The sequence below is a fragment of the Diadema setosum genome, chromosome 13, assembly GCF_964275005.1.
Source record: "Diadema setosum chromosome 13, eeDiaSeto1, whole genome shotgun sequence".
In the NCBI taxonomy this organism is placed as follows: domain Eukaryota; kingdom Metazoa; phylum Echinodermata; class Echinoidea; order Diadematoida; family Diadematidae; genus Diadema; species Diadema setosum.
In genome coordinates, this window is record NC_092697.1 from 14,536,336 (window position 1) to 14,562,971 (window position 26,636).

Here is a 26,636-nt window from a genome sequence, read left to right on the forward strand (position 1 = left end):
TGGCAGCATGCTTTTGTCTTTTTAAAATTTTGCTTGTCACTAATGCAGCTATAAAAATCACTCGCAGATATTTCATACTTGCATACAAAGTCGAATGCACTTTGGGCATCTCATCAATATATGACTGCAAAGTATTGCAAATACCATCAACAAACAATCACTCATCAGTGTCATTTATGTTGCAATCATCCCTCATCAATCACTACATCAATCATCTCCACCAGGGCATCAACGTCAGCTTCATCTCCACTCGCTTTCTTGTCATCTTCGCATCGCAGTCACCAACATCACACTCTGGAGACAGTACTTTCGTCGCGAAGTGATTCCATTAAAAAACATTTCCGATGAGGCAAAATCTCTAGCAAACACAAATCCACAAGGACAATCAGCCATTTCTTGCACTTCGTACAAATCAAAACCATCTCCACTCCATTAAATGAAAAAAAAAAAAATGCTGTCGCACTTACTTGCACTGGAGTCTTGAACGCAGACTACAATGAAAATGACCGCTGTCACTGCTGTCGTAACTCTAGCTAACCAGCAAAGGTCCATCCTTTTTGGCTCCTGGTTAGCAGACCATCGCAGGAAGCAAATACTGGGTCAGTTTTCTCGTGATTACACTGGAGAAAAACAAAATATAATGGAGAGAAGAAGAATAATTTCTCATTAAAAAACATACAACAACAACAAACACATGAAAAACAATGCAAGTGAATGTGTTTTATGATCTGTTCTGTAACTGACATCAACATCATAGCTACCACTCAAACTGATCACCGATACTTACGATCTAACTCCATACATATTCAATGATGGCATTCCCTTACTATTCCTGTCCACGGCAATGAAGCATTAGTGGTAATACCCTCACACCAATACACCAATACAAACAAATATACAGACAGACAGACATACAAGCATGAGCTTTGCTTTCTGATGATCTTTGAAAGTTATGAAGCACATTTATAGCAACATCCGCAGGAACATACACTCTGAATGGCCAGGAGTCGTCATACAATCCCTGGATAGAAGCAATTATATCCAAAGTTACGGACATCAACACGAAAGGGGGGGGGGAGATGGGGCCAGTCTGCAAATACAATGACCTTTTTGCAGAGCTCGGTGAAAGTATTGATATTAGTGATCGGTTCATACATGTACGGCAACATGCAGGATCTTGTAGCCAAATGCGCTTGACATATCAAACATTTTATGAGGAAGAAAAATTGCTGATATTGCTAGAGGCAGGTCACAATGTTAGTTCTAAAATCATTTGCCTATTCAAACTTATGCATGTTGACACCATGGCCATCCATTCTCTGAGTAGGACAGCATAACATGATGAAGGGTAGAATCGCATAAAATATAACATGTCACAAAAAACGATAAGTTTAAAAAAAGGGCTTTTTGTTGTTGTTTTACATTAATCCTGATGAGAACTGACAGCGTAATAGTCTCCCTACCTCTTCTCATCAATCACACGGAAATATGTCTGGAATTTGCAGATAATTGTTGACAAGCATACAGGGGGAAGGGAGATGGGACTATTGTACCGGCTGCACCAGGGAATCGGAGCTCCCATGTAAATATGATATGATGGAGAACCCATCCAACGTGAAACCACACTACTTCACAAATAGGAACGGACGCCGGGCGCGACACAGGAGCGTCGTCGACAGGACAAATTTGTCGGGTTTTTGATTCAAGCTAAACGGCCAGACAGCACAATCAAGCAATCGAGATTGGCTGAAACTGAATTCTTTGTACATCACTGCGAAGTAATAATTGAATGGTAGCAATGCTGGCTTGTACTTTCTTCTCGCTCCCCTCTCTCCCAAAGGATTCGTTTTTTGGAATGCCACAAGAGCAGTGAGAACAATACACGCCAACATCCAGGCTTCATTTCTACAAAAGTCTGAAGGCGTGACAAATTGCTGTGCTGGTGAACCCTATTACGCCAGATAAAAGTCAGCATTGAAAAAAAGATGGATGACGGTCGTTCCCCCGTTTGCCAGGTAAGGAAACTGTTTGCAATACTGCCATGGTGAAAATAATGAAAACGTATAGGGAAACACAAGCCAACTTAAACTTAAACACACACATAACACAGACAATACATTCTCCATGATGAGCGTTTTCTTTCATTCTTTTTTTTTAATTCTGGGATGGTTAAGCCATCACAAGGCTTTCGGGTCTTTTCTTATCAACAATATGATCTATTATCCAATACTCTGATTCATTTTGCCGCCTTTGCCAATTTCCCCATGCACACACACACAAAAAACCCTATAAAATATGATGCGTAAAATCCAACACCCATTAGCTTCCGTATTCTCTAGGTATTTTCTATCCCCACATCTCCCTCTCAAACTCTCTCTCTCTCTCTCTTTCTCTCATCTCTTTTCATCCATGATCTATGAAGCACATGTATTTGCCATTTGAGGGCATGTGAGAAATGACGCTTTTCCTCAGAAAAATTTCCACAATTTTCCACTTGAGGAGAGACTCCTCGTCAGCCTCCTGTCTGATGATTCTTCCAGCTGAGTCTCTCCTCGTTTTCCAGCGGGGAGTATCAGTGGTTATGAGATGCGGGATGCGTTACCACGGCGATGTCTATACCACCGGTCTTCTCCATCACCACCACGGTGAAGAGAAAGAGAGAGAGAGTCAACAGCAAAGAAGGAGTGTTCGTGTGAGTAATCCGCAGTGTGGTACAGTCTGTGTGGTCAAGGTCTTCCTCTTTGGAATACAGACAGATTCGGTTCTGCGACCGAAAGCTAATGAACTACAAACATTCGATGAGATTTCGCAAAAAACCGATCCACCTTCGCCTTTGCTCCACGGACAAAAGCATAAATGTAAAGCAACAGATAATGTCAAGGGCCTTTTTTGATTGAAGTAGGAGAGAGAATCAATAACAGCATCCTTTTGAATCCCTCTCCCAGCTGCCCCAAAGTTTCGGGTATAAGATCGGGCTAAGGTTACTAAAATTAGTACACAGCAGTACTTCAGCATACCGCAATAACTGAGCAGTCAGGACAGTAGAATCTTGTTACAAAGAACAATGCAATAAGAAAGTCACGTTATAAAATTTTCCTTTCTCCATTTTGGTTTGTTTGCTTGTTTTCAGTTCTCATTTTCTCAAACCCTGACAAACAAATTTCCTGTGATGAGTATTTACTAACATACAAATTAGCTTCACTTCCCAATTACTTACTGCGTCACAGCTCTTACTTTGCTTATTTCATACATAAACTCCCTACAAACCACATAAGCATTGACAGATCCTAATCTATGTTTGAGACATGAATGACATTGGCATTAATATCTTGGTGCTTGGGTGGCCTCCTTTTTAACCCATGACCAGTCCTGAGTATACTCGGGCAGGTGAGTCCCGAGTATACTCAGGCAGGTGTCCATGAGACATGCCTGTTCGAGCAAAATCTGTTTGTTGGCAATGGGTTAATGATGGTTCTCTTGCAGCTAACACAGCCCAATCTTGTATAGATAATGAAGTTGCCATGCTGGGCAAGTGTCAGTGCATTTCACATGCCCAACAGCACACAAATTTGTCTTGTCCTGAGTTTTCAACTTGAAGATGACTCCCATTCTGTACAAACAGCCTCACTGCAAAGACACGATACCGATGTTTAGCACAGGTCTGGCACAAACGGCACAGCTTCACACACAAGAGAGACCTTGTCACGCTGCTAAAAAAACGCATCACCACTCATCCGCAGAGCGAAGGGGGAGGTGGTGGCATCCCGTCGACTAAATGATGCTTTACTTCCAAGGGATACATGCATCACTGGCCTCCTGCACTTCACAGGAAAAACAGGAACGTTTTCAGGGATAGCTTTGGATATTACATTAAATGCGCACTGAAGAGAAAAAAGAAGAAGGGAATAATCACTTCCAAAGGGAAGGCATCATCAGCATTTCCACACTTTGCAAGAAGTACTCAGAAGAAAAAAAAAAATAAGACAGAGACGGGATTTCATGCTCTGGTGAGTCGAATATGAAATTTCTTTCAGTGATCAATATAGATCACTTTCAAGGAATTTTGCCCCCCCCCCCAAAAGAAAAAAAGAAAGAGAGGGGGAATTGACACTAAAGACGTAAAGATTTCCATATCTTCTACATCTTGAATTTCCAAAGAACATTGCTGAGAATGACAAACAAATCCATTAAAGTCAGCAAAATCACGCTACAGCATTGAGAAACTTTCCTATGAATTCCTAAAATTTGCTCTGACAACAGTTTTGAATGACACTTCACAAAAATTACGTCCTTTGGTGATTTTTACTTTAATTCCTTTTATTTTACACTGCATTTCTTCAGGTTATACAGACAGAAAACTCCAAATGTGTATCTTACCTCAAATGTCACAAAGTTATGAGCATCGCTACCAAAAAAAAAAAAAAAAAATGAATTCAATAACACAAAGTCAAAAGGTTGATACTCGAGTCACATGTTCTATGAATATTTTTTCCTCCCATCTCTCTCCCACTCTCTCTGCACTCATCAAAATCAGGAAAGAAGTTATCGTCCTCAAAGTATGTCCTTTAATGACTTTTAGTTCAATACCCATATTCTACACTGTATTTCTTAAATCATCAAGACAGAAAACTCTAAATTTCTCGCATGTCACAAAGTTATTGGTATCACTATGAAAAAAGTAATGATTTCAATAATGAAAAATCACAAAAAGTTGATACTCAACTTGTGTATTCTACCAATATTTTTTACTGCTATCTCACTATCTTTCGCTGTACTCATCCAAATTTGGAATGAAGTTCTTGTCCTCAACTTCGCATCCACATGTCATCCCAACGCCCCTCACTTATCTAATCACTCTCACATGAGATAAACTAGATTTGAATTACAGGCTTTTTGTCTGGCAAATTGGGGTAACACACCTCATGAGTAGTCATACATCCTTGATTTGCCATTCACTAGATTGCAAACAATTACTGCGCTAATGTCTGGTTCGTGAATGCAATTCATTGGACTAGTCTCCTTCCAAGGCAAATTCTTGTTGGCTTAGCAACTCTTACTCAGTACCACAATTTCTCCCCTTTGTATGCTAGTTTCTGATAACTTGACGTCAATGCCAACTTTCCATTTATAATCTACCTTTGATTAAATATACTTTGACACGTTAACTCGACACAGTTTTGCTCTGACATTAGCAGTTAGCTTTATTGCCTACGTATTAAGTGAAGACAAGAAAATTTTTCCAGACTCTTTTTCTTGTAACGTACTATCTAGAGACTTTCTTGAGAGCTGCTATCCATCTTGAAGGCAGCATAATTTCATTATTCAAGCTAAGTTAATTGCACTTTGTTGTAGGTGTATGCCCCTCAGCAGGTGAGTTTTCAGTGCATTTTCTAGAGACATCTGCTCACTCCATTAGGAAGGTAGCATAACTTGATTATTCAAGTTTCGATAACGGTATTGAGTTGAGGATATACGACTCTTACGCTGATGAGTTTGGTATTATGATGTAAGATGTCATAGTCTATTAATGCAGACAATATTCTAAAAAGTAACGAGGGTAATCACTTTTATTTACTTCACGTCAAACTTAGACAACATGGATTCTTATTTTTCTCAGCCTTTCAGAATCATATCATACACTGACGTAAATTAACAAAATAAGGACATTGATATCAATGAATTTCATGTAGCCAACAACAAAGTAGATGTCCTGTGTGTGTGATACCCCTTTCAGTAACTCTCCTGGCTAGCGCCAGGCCCGAGCTAAGTCGTAAAATTTTGAGTTTATGAATGGGTCGGGCCAAAGTGGCCCGCGCCAGGAGCGGGCTATTTTGGCGCTGCTGCAGCTAGCACCAGGCGCGGGCCAGGCACGGGCCTGGCGCTGATCGAAGAGTTTATGAACGATAGCAGTGCCAGGCGCGGGCCAAAATTCGTTTCACGGTCAAAGGTCACAGCTTACGCTGCTCAGCTCATAAGCACGCGGCATGCACATCAAATATAGCGCAAAAATGCACTTCCGCTCTGTCCATGACGTGTTCAGTTACCATGGCAGTTATCCCTTACGTGGCCGAGTTCGTGAATGGGTCATCGTAAAAGTAGCGCGGCTCTGCTGTAGTTACTGAACGCAATTTTTACTGCTTGGCACGGACCAAATTAGCTCGGGCCAGGAGCTGGCCAGAAATGCATGAGTTACTGAAAGGGGTATGAGAAAGTCACAACACATGCACATAAAAGATCCCACTTTGTGCATTCATTCATCGCAAAAAGCACATCTTACATCTAAGGCTGTTTTCACACTGGTCAAGAAACACAATTATGAAATGCTGAATTTAAATCACGACTGGAATTACGATTCAAATCACCCTCCGCGATTCCAGTTTGCATCCGCACAGCCAAAATGAGTCATCTGAATCACGATTCTAGTGAGATGCGCCATTAGAATCGTGATTCAAATTACGCACTCTCGAGACGTGTGAAAACTGCCTAGCACAATCGCCAAGAGTACACTGTCCTCTCAAAATTGCTCAGAACATAATTTGATTGACAGTTTTTGGTCCACTCCCTCCTCGTCAAAGACAGATAGAAAAATAGAGGGAGAGATAAAGAGTGGTAAAAAAAAAATGTGTTAGTCTAATATGCCTTGCACACATTTTAATGGAGCAGACAAACGAAGACGGTACATTTGTATACACAGCATTAGCCTCTATTCAAGACCCCATCAATGCAGCCTGTACATTCAATAGGATCATGCACGGAGATAAAACTTTGTGGGAGAATGGAAAATTGAGTTCATCTCTCTACTTGCCACCCTGCAACGCTTTCTTGCGATCAGAGAGGAGATAGTTCGCTACTTCAGGAAATGTAAAAAATGAAACAAAACAAAACAAAACAGCATTTTGCATCAGCCGCAAAAACACGAACATCTACTCAGATGTCAAAATGACTGTTCCACAAGTCTACTTTCAGGAAAGTTGCACGTTCAGACTAGATTTGACTCTCACCTTGATTGCAGGTTTTCCCCTAAAAAAAAAAAGTTTGCACTTTGTTCTGCTCACTCCTTCGTGACAACTCGGGACTTAAGTGGTCAATGAATGTAAACCCATTGAGAGAAAGACAAACAGGACAAAATTGTCATGATTGAACGAACGATAAAAGTGAATTCTTCTCCGTCCATTGTTCACCTTTCCCCACATTCTCACACCTTCTTGTCCTATTTCTAATGCCATCGGAGTTACAAACGCAACAACTAAGAAACATGCCCCCAAAAAAGGAATGACACAAGGACAACAACTCGGCCATGACTTGGCAGTCTCCAAGCGATGGGGTGCAATAATATTTGATGTGAAAGCCCATTCATCGGTGGCTATTTAACCAGCCAATTATGAAACTTTTCATGTGATGTGATTCTCTGGTAAACAGCCCCCCTATTTGTAGTCACACCCATATCAAAGAAACCTGTCAGTCCAAACCCAGTTGGCACACTGCAATACCTATCATGGGACCACTTCAGACCGGCCCACTAGAGGGATAGAGGGGGGGGGGGGGGGGGGGGGCAAGGGATGAGTGAGGTGCATCTTTGCTCCTCTGTCATAGTACCAGTGTGGAGTTTCAGCTATGATGCACAGAAATTTGATCTATACACCTACACCTGAGATAAAATACACCTTAAAGTCTATGTTCTTCTTATATTCTTTTTTTTTTCAACTTGACCACAAGCTGTGGGAGATCAAATTCTTTGTAACAGACTACATGCCTTACATTTCTGGTGCTTTCATCAGATATGAGTAGAGTTTGATGATTATCTTATCACAATGAAATTTCAACAAACATTTTTCATATGTGAGGTAATTAATTCAGCCCACATGACAATGCCCATTGTTCCTGCACTGCCCAATACTGGCAGGTAAAAAGTTGAACACACATAACAGAAAGAGAGGAAGAGAGAGAGAGAGAGAGAGAGAAACAAAAAGGGGGGAGTTGCTGTTTTGGAATGAAATCGTGTCATTGACAGTATTCATTGATATTCATTCACCATGAAGTGATTGATATGCTTCAGCGAATCCCACCTTGCCTTCTCACACTTTAATTCTCTGCCCTAAAATCAAACACTATCGCATCAGGCTTATGACGTTAGGGCTCCCGGTCGGTCAGCAGATGTACAATATACAAACAGGTCTGCAGATGTGGGTTTGCTCGGTAGACATAGGCCGCAGCAGTCACTACCAAACCGTCACGGAACCCTGAGCATGGAGGTGCCATCAATAACGGCAGGACGGCGTGAATGTTTGAACAGGACTCGGGGCGCATTTTGCGCAACACTCCCACACACGTTTAATCAATGAATGTTGGTGTGCTGTGCCCGCCGCAGCTGGATTCCTAGTCAATCAAACGTAGGTCCTATTGACATCACTGACAATTGGGTGGCAACTGTACACAAATACCGACGATTAGACGGCTAACTCGCACCCAATTCAGCCATTCATTTTGCAGGCTGCGGCTAATTGCTATCAGTTTAGACTCATTACTGCCATTTATGTCAACTGCATGTATCATTAATAAGGACGTCATATGGTTCAGCGTATTTGCCATATCATATCTGCTCGTATTTCTTCGTTTTACAATGACAACCAACTACGGAAACAGATGAGAGGGATAATGTTGCTCAACACAACACATAACAATTCTTGGCCTTACAGATATAAAGCCATATCATATTCAAGAAAAAAAAAACAAAAAAACAACATGCATGCATCACAGAAGAAACAGCAAATTTGTGGAAGGAAGTCATGAAAATATGATATGGAAACTTGTCAACTTTCGACTCAAACTGGTCTTACGTAAGCCTTGCAAATCGCAACTGGCAATGAAAGAAATATTTTAACAATTTTCATAGAATGCACAAGGTACCTATCAGTACTTATTTATTGATAATGATATACACTGTGTGTCAGGGATATGTTGCCATTTATATGCATACTTCATACACTATGAATTTTTAGCCAGATGAATAAAAAAAAAATTGAATTTTTTAAATCTTAAAGATATCTGACTTATGACATATAATCCTGCTACATGTGCTTTCATCTATTTATGTATCTGATCAATGAACATAATTCCAGAAAGTTTTACCTTCTTCATTCCACCTGTCAATCAAAATTATCATCTAGAAGAGAAACCTTTACTCACAATATAATTTAATCATTCATGGTAAATCTAAGGCAGTTTTTTTCTGAATTCCCTTTCCTCTAAAAATTTCCAAACCTCATGTATCAGTCTGTCTCAGTTGACTTAGTTTTTCACACTTAAATCCTTCTTTTCATTTCTTTAACCACAATCAATAAAATCATTACACACTGTTTCTCAATGCTTTCATCCCCTAAGCAATGTGTTGTCTCTAAACTTAACATAGCAACAAACTGGATACCAGGAATAAATACTGCCTTAGGTGGTAACAAACAAATATTGCACAAACTGACCACAATGCTATACAAGATTATTTTTAGCTTCCAATACAATTATTTACAATTAAACAATTTTTTTTTCTTACTTCACATCGTTGACTGGGAATATTCCGTGGCCTTGTTTGCATCTGTTTACACAAATATGTGGGCAGTTTGCTTTAGGAAATATCTAAAAAGATGCATCTTCTCTTGTCTATTTATCAATTTATCTTCTTTTTGTTGGGGGGGGGGGGGGGGGGAGTAGGAGAGAAAAAAGGGGTGGGCTTCTAACCACCTGAGCTGAAGGCAGGAAGTGGGGAAAAGTTTAGTGACCTCACGTCAGTAGGACGCCGGCTATTGATTCGCATCTCGCTGGTGAACATTCGGAATCCCACGTATACATGACTGCACACGTGTGGGGGCAGCGCAAAGGCATCAGCTGTGTTAGCACAATCAATACCGTCATTATTTGACGCCGAATGCTGTGCTAATTTTTATAAAGAGATCTTATCTAATAAATCTACCAGCATGATGTGCGGTTTGCTTTTTTCTCTTTCTCTTTCATAGAGCATTGTAAACAATACAGTGGAAACCATAGCAACAGCGGGTTATCCACACAAAATCATGCACGCCTTTGTGTTTATTTGTTTGTTTTTCTTCCTCCCATGTTAAAACGGAAGTTCTGATCTTTATTGGCAAATGATGAGTGACGATGGTGTATGTCATTACCAGCTGTCATTATGATCTAAATATAGGCAGGAGACACGGGATCCATACACATTTTCTTGTTGTTATGTTTTTGTGAGGGGGGAATATTTCAGGCTAGTTGAGAAGGACAAAACAATTAATCCATGAATCTTCTGTTCATTTGATGATATGTATTGAACTTTTATCACTACAATCATCACTTTCTTGTTGCAATGTGGGAACAAATTCAGTTTTGTAGCATCAACCCAAAAACAAAACAAAACAAAACAAAGCAAAACAAAAACCCTTCATGGCAGTGCCATCACAAGTCTTGTATTAGGCTTTTGGGGACAAGGTCATGGGTTTAAGCCCAAATGTACACTAAACACACCTGTTACTCTTGACAATCAACTAAGAACACCATGTACCAGCTAGGAGAGGGCAGATGGGACCCTCATAGCACTGATAGCCAGCCAGTTGGTAATGGTTGCCATTTTAACCAAGGAATGCATCTCAACCGTGATGCATTCAGATCAATGAAGATGACAAAAAATTGTAATATTCAGCAACCGATCTCTCCATAGATCTGGTGAACACATCAAGATGATATTGTCAACATTTTCTGTGCAATAATCATCAAGAACCATTTGGACTTGGCAAATGCAAGCGGGGTAGAGCCTACATCCAGTGCATGAGAAAACTAGCAGATACTGGCTGCATGTATGGAAGTACTTGGAAGTAGAGGGGGAATTGGTGAACCCTGGCACCACAAGGTGACCTACACCAACAGGGACCTTGCCAGACAGCCCTCTAGTCTCCTCTCAAGGAGTTACTGTATAGGCGTGTCTTCATCAGCCCGAAGTTTCAAGATAGCGTGCTATCTTGCGGTTACCAAACTAGTCCGATGTCAAAATAGCGCGCTATCTGTGTAGTGAAGACGCAGATAGCGCGCTATTTGATCGGGAAAATTTCCCCCAAAATCTTGGTCTAGTTCGTCAACTAGAGCGCTAATTCGTGAAATAGCGCGCTATCTTGGGTGCGTCTCCATCAGCCCGAAATTTTCTCGATCCCTCCACGCTTCTGGTTCGCCAGCTGGCAATGGAAAGCGCATGTACAAGCAGCTAGTGATTGTGTATAGTACATTACACGCACGGTGTATTCAAGGATCACATGTGTGTAATATAGGCCTACTGTTGTTGTCATCTTTAAAACCAGGGAGGTTATTTCTCTCACCTCCCTATTAAAACTCAGTGCCTTGCATGCTAGCTGTTTGTTTGTTTGTTTGTTTTTTTTTTTTGGTAAACTTCTTCTTCTGGTCCACTCTATTCATACCTTAGCTGAAGATTCTTGCAGATTGTGTGCATTTTGGATTTGTTTAAACATTGCAATTCGTTAATTTCATATAAGATGCCTCACTGGACAGAAGAAAGAGTAGCGTTATTAATATCCCTTTGGAGAGAATTTGCTGTACTGCTCACCTCCCTGGTTGTAGAATCGTACATACGGTGATATAGGAGATTTTGAGCGGGGAAATCCACTTTCGAACCGCGAGCCAGGCAGAGTAATATTGCAAAGTGCGCATGCGTCAATTTTCGGACTAATTTCCCGAAGCAGGCTGTTCGAGCTGATGAAGACGCACATTCGCTGTATCGGGCTATTTTCTAAGACCGCAAAATGTCCCGCTAGTTTGAACTTCGGGCTGATGAAGACACGCCTTATAAGAGCTTGACTTCTCTCTAAACTGCAACCCCTTGACACTTTGATAGCGATGACCCAAACGATCCGCAATCTAGCAATATAAATGGTAGAAATGCCTGCAGTTGGTGCACCATGGTATAATGGCAAATCCTTAGCTTCGAACAATCTTTCCACATTCTACATTGCAAAGGTTAGTTCCCTTTGGTGGAGTAGATTTGAACTGTATCATGTTGCAAAGGGCTTCTTAATAGTTAGGCCTACTTTTTGAAACTAGAAATGAAGTGCAGGAAATACAACATTCAATTCAACATGGTGCCATAATGTGCAACAGGAAGAATGAAAACCTTGGCAATATGTGAAGATTCTTGGTAAAAAGACCTTAGGTCCATGGAAGATGAAATGACATGGTGGTTGATATACACAGTGTACATTCATAGTGCATGTTATATTAAAAGTCTATCACATGACGACTGCATTACATCCTACCCATTACCAGCTAAATAGTATCATGTATGCATTTATCTATAATGAATGCCATCTACAACACATTAACACCAATATCAATTTCAGCTCCCATTACAAGCACACACTGTATTGCTGACCTACTCATCAGAGCCCCTTTGCCGGTACATGGTCTAACCTTGAACTCGATATCTTCGCAGCTTTACACAAAATGACTGCACTTTTTTCAAATGTCATTTGTGCTCAGCCTTGGCGAAGATAGATAACTTGCCACTGGATAAAGATGCCCAATTAAAGTGACATTACAGTGTCTGTTTAGCCTATACTGCATTATATTTTGAAACCATGACGACAAGTGAAGTCTTGGTACTGACAAACAGGTTGAACATGAAGAAAATGAGACTGATGATGGTGCTGGTAGGAAAAAAAATACACGATGCGTTACACAGGTGTAACGTTTTATCCATGAATGTTTGTATCTATTCACAATCTGATCTCCTTTGCATCTTGTGGTCGTGTGTCTCGCCAACACTCTCCTCTTGTCGTCCGATGAAAGGGCACCTTTCAGATGTCCGACACGGCGACCGGGCAAATTGATTTAATGGCGTCCCAAAATGGCTCTAATTCGAATCCAACGAGGACATTTATAGCATCTCAAAAAAAATGCCTGGTTTTGTCAGCCGCACCAAAAGGGCAAGTGACACCCAGGGAGAGGGGGGCCCTGGCGATCTCGTGAACCCCGTGAACTTGAATTGACAGGGATCACGGGGTCAAGACATTTGCGATCAGACTGGAGGATGAATCAAAGATGTTCCTCACCGAAAGCTTTGAAAGAAGAGGTATAAAACTCGCTGGGCTGCTCTTCCTCGTCAGTTATATTGATGACAACCTAATCTCATAATTTTGCTGCTTGATAAGACACAACATTCAGAGATTAAAAAAAAAAAAACTTCTAAATTAATCAAATGAATGGACTGCTAGCTTTCACAATCATTGCAAAAAGCCTGATAAAAAATACAATGTTCTTCCAGTCTACACAGGTCTGAGAGTGACTGCTTAGCATCTTCACCATGGATGAAAACTTTGTAAACAGCACTGCAGTATTCCAAAGTCTGAAAAGGTGTGGAATAACATTTAAAAAAAAAAATATGTAATATAATTCTGCAAAAACAAGTATAGAATATGCTTGCAAAAAAGTAACAGTTGGCATCTCTGCTTCACTGTACGCTGGTAGCAGCACCTCGGGGTGTATTTCATTTCATTTCATTTATTTCCAAATTCTCATTAAAATGCAAAGACCAAGGTGAAAACAATAACATTGCATTGGATTACAAATACACATATACAAAAAAAAAAAAATGATATTTTATAACCTTGGCAGGAACAGAGCCAGAGGAAATGTTTTTTTCTAAAACTATTTGCTTTGCAATTCCTTATTTGCATTCAGCAGTTTCCCATGGAAAAAACAGGATATGACAGGAAACATAATCCATCTTGTAAAGAAATATCACCTTTAATCAACAAAATGTCATTGACATATAAAAGGTATTGTTTGAAACATCGAATAACTGGAAAGACCGCAAGTGTCTAAGAATTAAGCAAACGCCCTTGGCCAGTTAAAATTTATGCGAATAATACTTCCTTTCAGCTACCTGTGAATAAAAACTTGACAACTTTATACGAAACACTGACTTCTTCTCTAGATACAGGAGATGAATATTGCCAGTGGGCCTTTACTTCACTAGGATGAAACAACAAACATATATATATATATATATATATTCACAAAAGTAACTCTGAAGTAAACACTCAATTTTGTTAATAACCGATCATCGCACCACACCGATGGGGGTGAGCAACTTCTGCCCAAGTCATATCGCCCATCGCTCGCGGCAATTTCATCAATTGCAATTTGACGTGGGGGGTTTGACTGTGTAAAACGGATATAGATATATACAATTATCATCTGCGAGTTCATTTTTTTATGAGTTCAAGCTGACAGGGAGTTGTCACACCACACTCTTCATTAGTCTGTCATTTTAAGCTCAGTGCCAACAAAACGGGATCATTTTTCCTCTGGGAGGATAAGAAGATCTCTCACAATTCACCATCAGAAGAAAGTTCTTCGTCAATCCAAAGATTTATCTCTTCTTCAGTATTTGTGCTTATGATGGATCCTAGTGCTTAATATACTTGAAAATAATGAAATATGGCCATCAATTTCATATATATATATATATATATATATATATATATATATATATATATAATATCCAATGTTAGAGGTATAGCTATACCCAAGGAAACATGACAGGGTCTGATATGGCAACTAAGGAGGTCTGAAGGAAAATGGTCATTAAATGATGCCCATATCATATCACACCACGGTCACTTTCCCAAGGACGCTGACAAGAGAGGACAGCCTATAATAATAACGCACCCAAAAGGATTTCGGTAGCTTCACCTGGGCTATGACAGCAATACGTGCGACCTCTTACACGGCCCTTACATGTACATATATATAAATTTATTTCATTTTGGTATTATTGCAATTTCGCCAGAAACCTTGCTATTCTGGAATCAAGAGCAGCTTCTCCTCACATTGGCATCAGTTTGCATTTTTCCTTTTCTCTCTTTTTTTTTTTTTTCAGAGGAGGAATGACATTTCAAAATGTCACCGGTGTAATTGACAAAATGCCTGCAGAGGAATGTGGACGATTGGATTGCAGGAGTTCTCTTGTTGGCGTTTCATATGAAACCACCTTGCAACCGGCAGCTTGACTTGGGAGTGCAATTTGCAAGGAATCGCTCTGCTTGATGAAACAACCTTGACATTACCGGTGCTACAGACAGTATGTGTACATATTCGTGTCAACGCTGATTGACATCTATCGAGCACATGATGAGAAACAGCATCTCTTTTTCTTGCAGTATTCATATTTTTCAGCACTTTATTAACTTTTTAGAAATTAAACTTTCACAGGCTTGTTTCTGTCCATGCAATGAGCCTTGTCAGATGGGCTGTTGCACTTGCAGTAAAGCCCTCTTACACTGCGTACAACAATGGAGAATTGGTAAAGACTCAGCAGTCTATATACAAGCAAAGTTTACTTCATCATTTCAGTGTCCTTGTTATGTGTTATACTTACATGTGAGGCCAAGCAGAATGTGACTTTAAAGTCACATACACATTGCGTGGCAGCTGTGTGTTACTGTGAGATGGGTTTAGGCAATGTACACAAAAACATCCTCGCAGTCAATATTCAAAACCTTTCTACAGCATTACCGGACAGAGGAAAGACATGAACAAAAAGAACTTGATCAAGATATCCGTGGTCACAACCAGTGATCCACAGAAAATCACATCACTACATTACAAAGGATGAGAACTATGCTTGGTGCATCAGGGGGTGTTAATAGGATAATCAAATGACAATTTGCTCTGATTCCTTTCATATCTGCAGACATTTGTGACTGAAACTTCACTGATTGCTATCAAAACACCTTTCTCAGAGGAAAATCTCCCTCGAAAAACTTCAATGCCAAAAATATACCAGCGAATCTCTCTGGGAGAATATGTCTAATTCTTTTAAAGATGAACGTCAAGATTTCTGAAGCTCGCTTCATGTGCTTGAGTGCTGAGAGATGCAGGGGGCCAAGGTCACCACGACACTTTCCCTTTCAGCCAGGGGGGCAAGTTGCAGCCGACAAGCTGGCCAGATGGCAGCAAGATGAGAGAAAACAATGTTGATTCCATTAATGCTGCTATGACAACATGAAAATTTTAAGCCCTGCCCCAGGGGGAAGGAGGCTGTGATAGCCATCCATCGTCGTGGCAACCTGCATCTTGTGCCTGCACCTCCACACGGCATGCATCCGAAATCCATCACGTCGAAAGATGCTGCAAATCCATGACGACGTGAGGATGATGCGAGCCAGCGGAGGGATCGGGATATTATGGGTAAATAATTACTGAGCTGCAAGTGTAGAGAAGCAGAGAGGGGGTCTGTTTATTATTAATGCGCCGTTGGAGATATTAAAGATTGCCTGGAATCGCTAATAGAAGAGATGTTTTTCTTGGAGGACAAGGTGACGGATGCGGAAGCCAGAAAGTGCATCTCGCCACTTTACTGGAGGCAGGCCAAAGCCAACTGATAAAGGGGCTCATTACTCAATGTCCTTTAATGTGATTTACAGCACCACACCGCTACCAACTTGAGAAGAAAGCTCATTAAAGAGTTTTGTCACCACGGCAACATACCATATGCCGCTAAATTAGATTCTCTGTTCAACCTGCTATGAAGTGCACTATAACATGGGTCTGGCAAAAGACAAAAACAAGAAAGGAAAGTGCCCACAATTTACCCCATTAGACAATAACTCATACGAAGCATGTACGCAATGTAATATGAGTAGAAGTATGAACAGCTGTGTTCTTCTATAGGATCTAACCATACAAAAGCAAAAAAGGTCTTCTTTTTATATCTCATTTCTCATGACAAGTGAATTTTTGTCTTAAAGATCAATATTACTTGTGTACAGATGGCAAAGAAATAGCAAATCAAGTTCCAGATGATAAAGAGGCATTCTATAAAAAAAAAAATATATATATATATGTACAGGCATTTCAATTTATTTTCCAATATGAATTTGTCAGATGTCAGCATCAATGATCATTGTAGATGTGCATCTAATGCAATACCACACTTTCCTTTTACAATCATTTAGAAGCCGTTAACTCTCCATATCTATGAGGAGGGTGCCTTTGTTCTTGTATCCCCGATTACAAAAACAGATGAAAAAACCTTCGAAACCCTTGGAATGACCACACGCTGGAGCCAGTTCTGTGGCAGGCCTGCATTGAGAGTATCGCGAGGGAGCATCTTTGTTCGTTCTTCCAGACGCAGAAACAACAATCTGGCCATTCAATTGAAACGAATCAATCCTTATCACGTCTGCTTCTTGGGGCAAAGGCCCGCTCTCCCTCTCTCTCTACTCTCGCCCTCCCTATCTCATTCATTCTCTCCCACATCTAAACGGCACTCTTCGCCCGGGCCCACGTAATGGATAGCGCCACGGAAAGTTGTGACGGAATCTTGGTCGCTCCAATTTCACCTGCCAAGCAGGCAGTGGTGGAGACAGGGAGCCAAAGTGATGTTGCATCAGCGGACTACACAAACACGCCAAATGAGGTGATGGCTTCATTGACGATAGCGTCCCTCCCCTGCATCTCCCAAAACGCGGGCTCTACTTCACGAAGATCTATGTGTTTATGGGGACGGCAGTCGAGTGCGAAGGGAAAAAAGAACAAACGGCGAGAGAGAGCGAGAGGGAACGAGAGAGAGAGAAGGAGCGCAAAGACGGAGATGATGAAGAAAGAGCGGAGAGGCCACCCTGTTCCACGTTCGAATCTAATAACTCTCCCATCTATGTACAGTACCACCAGGGTGGCTTGATGCACATCGCTCCGGCCTAATCCTCTGTCACGGACGATCCCACCACTTTGGACGAAGCCACCTAAAGCCCGGAAAGAGCAGCCAGGAGCCGTTATTTTCGGGCCTCACCGCACATGAGATGCAAAGGAGTCCATTCCTACGGTATCTTGCGTTGCGCAAACCAGCATACGCTATATGACTTCCCTCACGTTAAACTGTCTCTTTGCATCTTCTTCTCCTTCTGGGAACCAATGTCCTGAATCCAAGATGATATTCCTTCTCCTCCTCCTCCTCCTCCATATGTCTCATCATGCTATCGTGTTTCACATTCCTTCTGGGCATGGCTTTTCTCAAAACTTGCCTTGCAAATGGGCTCTGTCCGAGTCAGTTCTCTCTATCTCACAGAAACATACACAAAAAAAAATACACATGACACAACTCACTAACAAAGATATGAACTGCATCAGTGGTAACAATGCAGGAAATGAAATCTACCTTGGATCATTTTAATATCGATAACAAATGTCAACATTTTTTGATTTCAGATGGCTCCGTGCAAAGTCAAATCAACTTGGGCACTGAACAACCACGAAACCAATCAAAGTCTGGAATGAAATTTGATGTTGGCGCCAGGGCATTTTAGAGCATATTTAAATCCTTAAAAAATGCCTCAAAAAGTCTGACACAAAGACTAATCAGAATCATCCTCAGCAAGCTGCGGATACATGTACATGTAGAGCTGGGCCGTCCTCTAGAGTGCTCAACAAACCTTGCCATGCAATCTCTGCAGAGGGGTGACTTACAGTGCCCAAACAGAGCACTCCCCAGTGCTGCCAGTGGAGCACCATCACCACTGCACATGCCAGCCTGGTCAAAGGTCTAGCCAGGCTAGTACACCATTGGGAGTTTCTTTTCTCCAACAACCCATCTCCAGGTATGGAAAAGGACAAGAAAGGAGGATGGGGGGGGGGGGTGGGAACTTGCGGGAGAGGGAGTGGGCTACAGCGGCGGCGAGGATTTGCGCTGGAAATTGATCAGGTGTAAACGAAGACATGCCAAAGCAAGCTTGTTGCCCATATAGTCTCTCCCATATGGCCGTTACCGTCTCATGAATGGAAGAAAGAGAGAACCATCCATTTGGGGGGGGGGGGGGGGGAGGGGGGAGGACGAGAGTCTCCATCTCCGCACTGGATTCTGGATTCGTGAAAGCCAACCCCCCATCTTGCTGAGAAATTGAATGAATTTGACAGTGCATCACTTCCTCAACCACTCACTTTGCACATTAGACTCCACATTTTCATCGCATGCATGCTGATTAGGGCTTTGTGATGAACGCTCCTTGAAGTCAGGTGGTTTCGAATGAAAAAAAAAAGAAAAAAACAAAAACAAAGAAAAGAGAAAATGGGTCTCCCGACTTTTAATCCTATGGGGTTACACTTGGGGCACGTTCTTCACGAAGTGAGTAATTACTCCACAGAGTTTTTTTTTTTCAAAATTACTTATTACCTGAGATTACAGAGGCGGTAGAGTAATATGGTTTTGACGGGACACATTCATCATATCAGGGGGCTTTACCAATAATTTCCTTCATACACAAGTGACCACATTTGGAGCCCCCGAATTGCAAATTCTGCATAGTAATCTAACTGATCAACTTAGTTCTCTCCCAAAGGGAGCTTATGGGGGAGCCATTCACATCGTGACTTGTGTTTCCGGTCACGGATGATACAAAACAAAAGAGATTTGAATCTCATCCACCAACCTACCTTGCCATAATCAAATCAGCAGGATGTTGGAATTTGTAAGATGAGATTGAAGGATATGTAGTTGATTCCAATGCTTTACCCCTAAATAAAAGGCATTGTATCTTATGGCAAACACACACAAACAAAAGAGATCTGACTCCATACTTTCATGATTATGCCAATGATGCGATTTGATAAATTGAAGCCAAACAATAGGCCGAAGCTTCCCATTGTCGTATCACTTCAAATTTGTAAATTACAGATGACTTCAGCAGCCTGTCACTCTCGTATGGAGAGCAATATCAAAACAAAAATATTCCCTCTGATATCAATCAACCGTGCATTGTCGCCAACCTATCCCGAAATCCTTGAACGACTCGCACTCGTAAACAGACGGCATGGAATGGGATTCGCCGCCCCTCCCCAAACAATCGACACATACTGATGCCTGGGCGAAGTGCAATGTTCGGATCCAGACGCTAATGAATGCACATGATTGGCTCCACCTGCAGGCCTGAATCAAATTACCGCGTGTGAACGCACCAACCGACAGTAACCCCTCGCAGCCCGCCACACGCCCCGCACTTCTCCATGGCCAGATACATATTTCACTATCACAATGCACGGACACCAAAGCACGATCCTTATATCTGGTTCATATTCAGTCCTATTTATAATGAATGCATTATTAACAGTCCTTCTATTCATTTCAATTGCCCACACTCCATTCTTCCAATTATTCCAGTATAACGCAATAAGCATTAGGCCTGTATTATTAGCACACCCTCTCAGAGCAATACCAAGAGAGCGCGGTTCTAGCTAAAAATCAATACCAGCACTTACGTTTTGGATGTAATTAAAAGTAAGGCGGTTGGTAGTTCTGCATGCATGCATGCATGCATGAATAGTCAACATTATCATCACCTCTGTCTCTCCATCTCCCTCCTCTCTCTCTCTCCTCTCTCTCATCAGAACACCTATTGGGTGCAAATCCTACCTCCCTCCACCACCTAACCTCCAAAGTGAACTCTTCCTGCCTGAAGCTATATACACACCAGCATGGGGTGTTGGGGGGGGGGGGGGGAGGGGGTGGGCATTACTGTCATAGAATGCCAGGTATGCGCACATTGTGCTTGGCATCATGGGCTGCGCATATCTGCAGTTTCCAAAGCCTCTTCTTTGCCATCATCTACTGCTGATGTGAAATAAACTTTCTTCCCCGTGTGACTCACCCCGTCTCGCGAGCATCCGGAAGATATCTTCACCAGCTCCCTCTCATGTACCTTGCTGGGGGCATGACACACGCTCTAATATGCTGTATACATTTACATAAGGGACAGGGCATTACTGGCCGTGTGGAAACAGGACCTCGTATTATTTGTATGACTCCTCGCCGAGAGGTTAAGCCACAAAGTAGCCCCCCCCCCCCACCTCCAGAGATGGCTGACTATACAGTGGAACTCTCAAGGAAACCATGCAGCAGTGGCTTAAACTTCTTACAATGATCCAAACTGTAAGTCTTTTAACTTCAACTTCAACCATCCAATCTCATAACACAAACAAAGAAACACCATCAAATTACCAAACCAAAAAACAAAAAAAAATGTTTTTTTGTTTTCGGATTCCCTTTGTTGATTTACTGCCATATTGCAGGCTGATACACAGCTATTATGATTGCAGGTATAAATTGAATTAACTGCGGGTACTGTTCTTTCTTCTTTTTTTTTAAGGTATCTTTTGACTCCAAGAAGATTGAGTTGAAAAACAAAGAAAAACTCAAGATTGAATAACAATACACATTTCACTTCTTTATCTTCATTTTTCAAATAGCACACTGGTCTCTTACTCTGCAACAACTTTTGTACTTTCAAAACTATCTGTGCATTCTATCTCACATAGCATATATCTAATGCAAAAATAATTTTAAAAGAGGAGTGTATGGGTGACAGAGGGGAGGAGTTTGTGGTAATTTCACGACAATCACTAACCTTGCGTGGTATCACAATCTTGAATTCCCTCCCCTCCTCCCGAAAAATCAATGAGCAAAGCCAACGACGGATGATTCATGCACTTGACCGTCACCAGGAGTCATATGGCAGTCAAAGAGTCCGTTCCTTCCGTAGAAACCATGGCAACCATGAAGATTGAACATCTCATCGCATTAGGGCATCCAGTCGCAGGGAGAGGCACGCAAACGCCCAAACATCTATTACTTAGGTTTCCCGGTTCTCTGAAGCGGCGGTTTTTGATGAGAGCCGAGACGGTGACTGAAGAAGCCCAAATCAATACTTTCGCGTATACATGCGCACTGCTCGCGGAGATGCCGGGGTGGCGCTGTTCATCGCCCGGGAGAATTCTCCCATCCCTTCCCTTCTCCACACTCTCGTGGCTTTAGGGCATTAAAGAAGGTGGCGCCGCAGAACGATCAGCTCCATGCGAAGCGCCGGTTCGGCCTGGTGGTTTTGTTCACTTGGGAGGATAGCCCTGGAGAATGGTGATGGAGGCTTGAGGATGTCTTAGAGGAGACCATTCGAGCATGGAGCAATGTCCAACTTAACCCCTTGGGGACTAGCTGATTTTGCTTTAACACACATTTTCCCATAGACATCTGCCCGAGTATACTCCGGACTAGTCTTCAATGGGTTAAGAGCAATAGGGTAACCTCATCTCATCCATGCAAGCAGGTCATCCCCAACCCCTACCCTATCCCAACCCAACCCACTCCCCCTATCCCCCCCCCCAAAAAAAAAAGATGGCTGTCCTGGTAAAGGGATAAGTTAAATCTCTGTCAGAAAGTGACAGATGATTCACACATTCTTCTGTCCGTCCGTCTGTCTGTCTCCCTCCCTCCCAGCACTCTTAGTCAGCAAATTAATCGCTGCTTGAATTTCATGAGTGCATTATCTCTTCCCTTTTATGAAGACTGACGTACGCCACGAGGAATAAGAGGACAGCTGGGAATTGAGGTTCCGCTGAATTAAGCGTGCATTGTTTTCAGTTAATAGCCATTACTGCAACAGTCCAATCCATTTATTCTGATGCGGTGAAACTCCCCTCTCCATCTTAATAATCAATATCACTGTGAACCTGGGGCTTTTCACTTATCTTCTATTTCAATTCCTAACCATATTCTTGGTGAATAACCTCAACTTGAATATTGCATCCACTCCGGTGGAGCATAAACTCGCGATTGAAGCTTTTATTTCTTTTCATTTCTAGATGAGCAGACACATAAATATATTAATCACAATAACCTCACGGTTGTCTTTCCATTCGCACAGTCTATATTTGTGTCTGACATTGCTATGAATTTAGCCAACCTCTCTGTGCAAGTCAATGGCTAATAGCACACAAACTGTGTGGTTCATCTCAGTAAGAAAGTAAAACAGTCACCTGCTGATTGTCATTGTGTGATTGTGTGTGTGTGTGTATGTGTGTGTGAGTGTCAAAGAGATATTTTCTACTAAAACCCATCTTACTTACAGTTATTTCACACATTTAGGTATGGCAATATTAATCCACATCAGCAATGCAGCAACAATAATTTTTTGTTTGTTTGTTTAAATACTGCCAATATGGACACCATTTTGTGTTCTCCCAAAAATGGCGATAGAAAGTAGAAAATTATCCTGCGAGTCTTTGTCAAATGATATTTTCATCTCCGTGATGTTGGCCAGAGCATGGAGAATGAATGAAACAAATCAACAAGTGTATGCAGCATCACCACTGCCACTGCCAATGATCCTTATCAAATGATAAATTCACGAGACATGAAACTCGTCACACTGACGAGTTAGGTGATACGCCTGGGGTCATCAGATGTCGGTCATCTGTGATCGACAAAGAAAAGAATGTGATATAGGCACCTTGAAGTTATATTGAGCGTGCATGCAAAACGGTTTCTCTAACCACTCGGCCACGGGACATCCACGGAAACGCTAAGGCCGAAAAAAAATGTATAGATATTACAGGGGGAAAAAGTCAATGCCCACTCAACAATTGTGGCCGCGTGAACATGTATTGCATTGCTAGAAGGAAATGCGGCCTTGTAACGACTGAGGTCGCTGTGCCATTTCTGGCAATTTCGGAAAAATACGTCCCGCAGACATAAAACCTATAATCGGCTGATTTTGATACCTTGCCTTTAATCACAATTTTCAGAGTGATGACGTCATCAAAGTACAAAACAATGACATGGACTTGAAAGACAATTGCTCAAAGTACAACACCTCCGTTGTCGTCATTACATACTATTTGACAGAGTCAGGATGCAACATTCTGCAGCAGTCGAAGCAATGTGGTCTCCAACACAAAACAGAGGGATATTGTGTGTGTGTGTGTGTGTGTGTGTGTGTGTGTGTATAGGTGCGTTTATATACGAACGTAATTTCTACATGGACGAATGTGTAATACACCATTGAAGAAAAAAAAAGTAAAATAGCTAGGTATATTGTTTCGTGATCTTGTGGGGTTCGAACCCGCACGAGTGCAACCTCACGTCTCTGAGACGGCGCCTTTAACCACTCGGCCATACGTCTCGACGAGAAAATATGAGGAACGTAAACTTATGTATGTGAAAGATGAATCAGGAATCGATTCGTCCACATTCCATTCTCATTTTCAGTTTTAAACTGCAAAATTGTCAACCTCATGAGAAGATTTCAAAGAACAAAATGCATGATTACTGCAGCTTATTGTCTCAGCTACAACACACGTACTTAAATTTCAGAGGAAATGAAGCAAAATCAGCTGATATAAAGGTGCTTAAACGTTGTCAAGTCAATGGATGGTTTTAAAAAAAATCACTTCCCATAGACATAACACGTAAACTTGTCCGATTTTGCATCTTTACTTTTAATCACAATTTAAAGTATGATAACGTCATCAAATTTCAAAACCATGACATGGACTTGAAAGGCAAATGTTAAAAGTACAACATATGTGAATTTGGGATAATATTGAGCTTAAACAACAGAGATACGAGCAAATGAATGTTAGAAACAGTACCTCAAAAAAATTAATTCCACTTTTTTGATTTCAGATGATGATATGATGACGTCATAATGTATTTCGGGAAATATTGATACTTGAAACGTTATTTCCAATTCATATGCTTTTGTAATATGCAATAAAAACATAGGGTCAACGGACTTTTTAAAGAGCTATTGCGAAATAAACAAAGACATGTTTTTCGCTATATTTCCACATAGACGCGCACACGAAATTTCAACTTTGACGCCAGCGCATTCCTTTGTTATAGGTCAACATCGATCGGAAATCAGTGGATATTGTTACTCAAAGTATCAGGAATCCAAATCAGTCAAAAAAAATTGCATTTTCATGTTGGTTACGCCCTCTGCGCGCGAAATTGCGCGGACGGACGCGCACGCGAGAAAATGTTTGAAACGCTTAAAATTGTCTGAAACTTCGAGATTTCCCATTGGGAAGTCGTTTTGAGCCTTTTAAAATTTTGACGCGCGCGTAATGAAGACCTGGGTAACTAGCGTTAAAAAGTAAGATAGAGCGTGACCTGAACTTTATGTCCACCGAAAATGACGCAGAAATTACATCTAGTTATGAAGTTATGATCGATCATGTGACAAGGTCCGAAAATCACAAAATGGCGCCTAAATGACGTCATAGATATGTTACTGTCATGAAAACCTTATTGTGGCTAGATATTGTTATGAGACATGTTGACTGAACATTTCATGTCATTCCGTAATGTCATTGTTGAGATATTGACGACACAAAATTGTCCAGAAAGAAAGAAGAATAAAAAAAAATAAAGAGAGATTTTGACAATCACAATAGGTGATACGCTGATAGCGTATCACCTAATAAATACAATTGTCATGGGAACATTAAAGCCAGTATAAATCCTATCAATCATGGTTGGTTATCACTGAATGGGTAACATCCAGTGTACCCATCCTTCACTTCCAAGCATCTTTAAGTTGTTTTATAAGATTTTCTTTTTTGGTCCCATTTGTAGAGTTTGTAGAGGGTTTGCAACATCCTCACAACAAACTCTGGAAGATTTCACAGATCAGTCAAAGAGACATTGATGTTTTACATGCATCTAAACAGGCAATAATGTCATATTTAGTTGTAAGGACATGAAGAAATATCTCACTTTTCAGGGGGTCTTTTGCAGAATCGGGAGACTTTATTTTATTTTAATACCACTCACTGTAGAATGCAATCAGCATACTCTACAAACTTGATTTCCCCTATGTGCTTGACATCTACCTTTAAAATGTGGCATCACTGTGCCTTTTACAACATGACTATTTTTACAGGTGGCATGAAAAGTTACATCTCAATGACTATTCATTTGTTCGTAATGCTTCTGTAATATAATTTTTTCTTGTTGTTGAGCTAAGCGATTAATATATTCACTTCTATAATCTTGGTTTATATTCCTGCGACAAAAGCGAATAACTCTTTTTCTGTAATAGAAATGCACTGGGTCACCTGAGCCCTATAAAATTTCACAACCATTATACAGTTTGGGGTAGCACGTCTCCTACAACCAAGGGTCCATATCATTTGTTGTTGTCGTTGATGTTTTTTTTTTGACAGAAGATCGATTTATGCTCTTGTGTCTGTACCCTTGGGTTATCTACAAAGAAAAAGTAATACATTAGGACACGCTGCGCTCAGTTAATCTAAATGTAAACGCAGATTTATTTCGCTGAAATCGACTTTTCATCCCATGAGCCCGGGAGAGAAAACAGCAAACAACTGAAAGAGAGAAGGGGAAAAAAAAAAACCTCCAAGAAGATGAAAGCTAAAGGTCAATCATTTACAGAACAAATTTCATTTTTCATCTAATTGACATTCGTAGGCAGCCTGCATGCTAATCAATATGAGTCTCTCCTGCACGGGAGATCGTGAACTCGGCTTTCGCATCGAGGGATGCATTGATAACGCTAATTTTGTTGGTTTTTCCCATGCATCTTCAATCAATCTCCCTCTACATCCAACAGACTGTATCCCCCCCCCCCTCTCTCTCTCTCTTTCTAACTCCCCTTTCTCCTGCTCCCTTTTGCATTATCTCGCCTAAATCAGTCAAGTACTGCCGAAGATGGTATCGCTGGGGAGTTGGCCGGCATCTAATCAGAGACTGCACGGTCTGGCGAGCACTTGAAGGCCGCTAGATTTCG

General features: G+C 41.2%; 1 protein-coding gene across 1 annotated transcript in view; it reads right to left on the bottom strand.

Annotated features, from left to right (window-relative positions):
* The window catches only part of LOC140237351 (receptor-type tyrosine-protein phosphatase delta-like), a 193,369-nt gene that overhangs the window by 138,013 nt on the left and 28,720 nt on the right, over positions 1 to 26,636 (bottom strand). The window contains exon 2 of the mRNA XM_072317287.1: positions 468 to 620. Within this exon, the coding sequence (XP_072173388.1) occupies positions 468 to 552 (85 nt within the window). The 5' untranslated portion in view covers positions 553 to 620. The remainder of the gene's footprint in view (positions 1 to 467; positions 621 to 26,636) is intronic.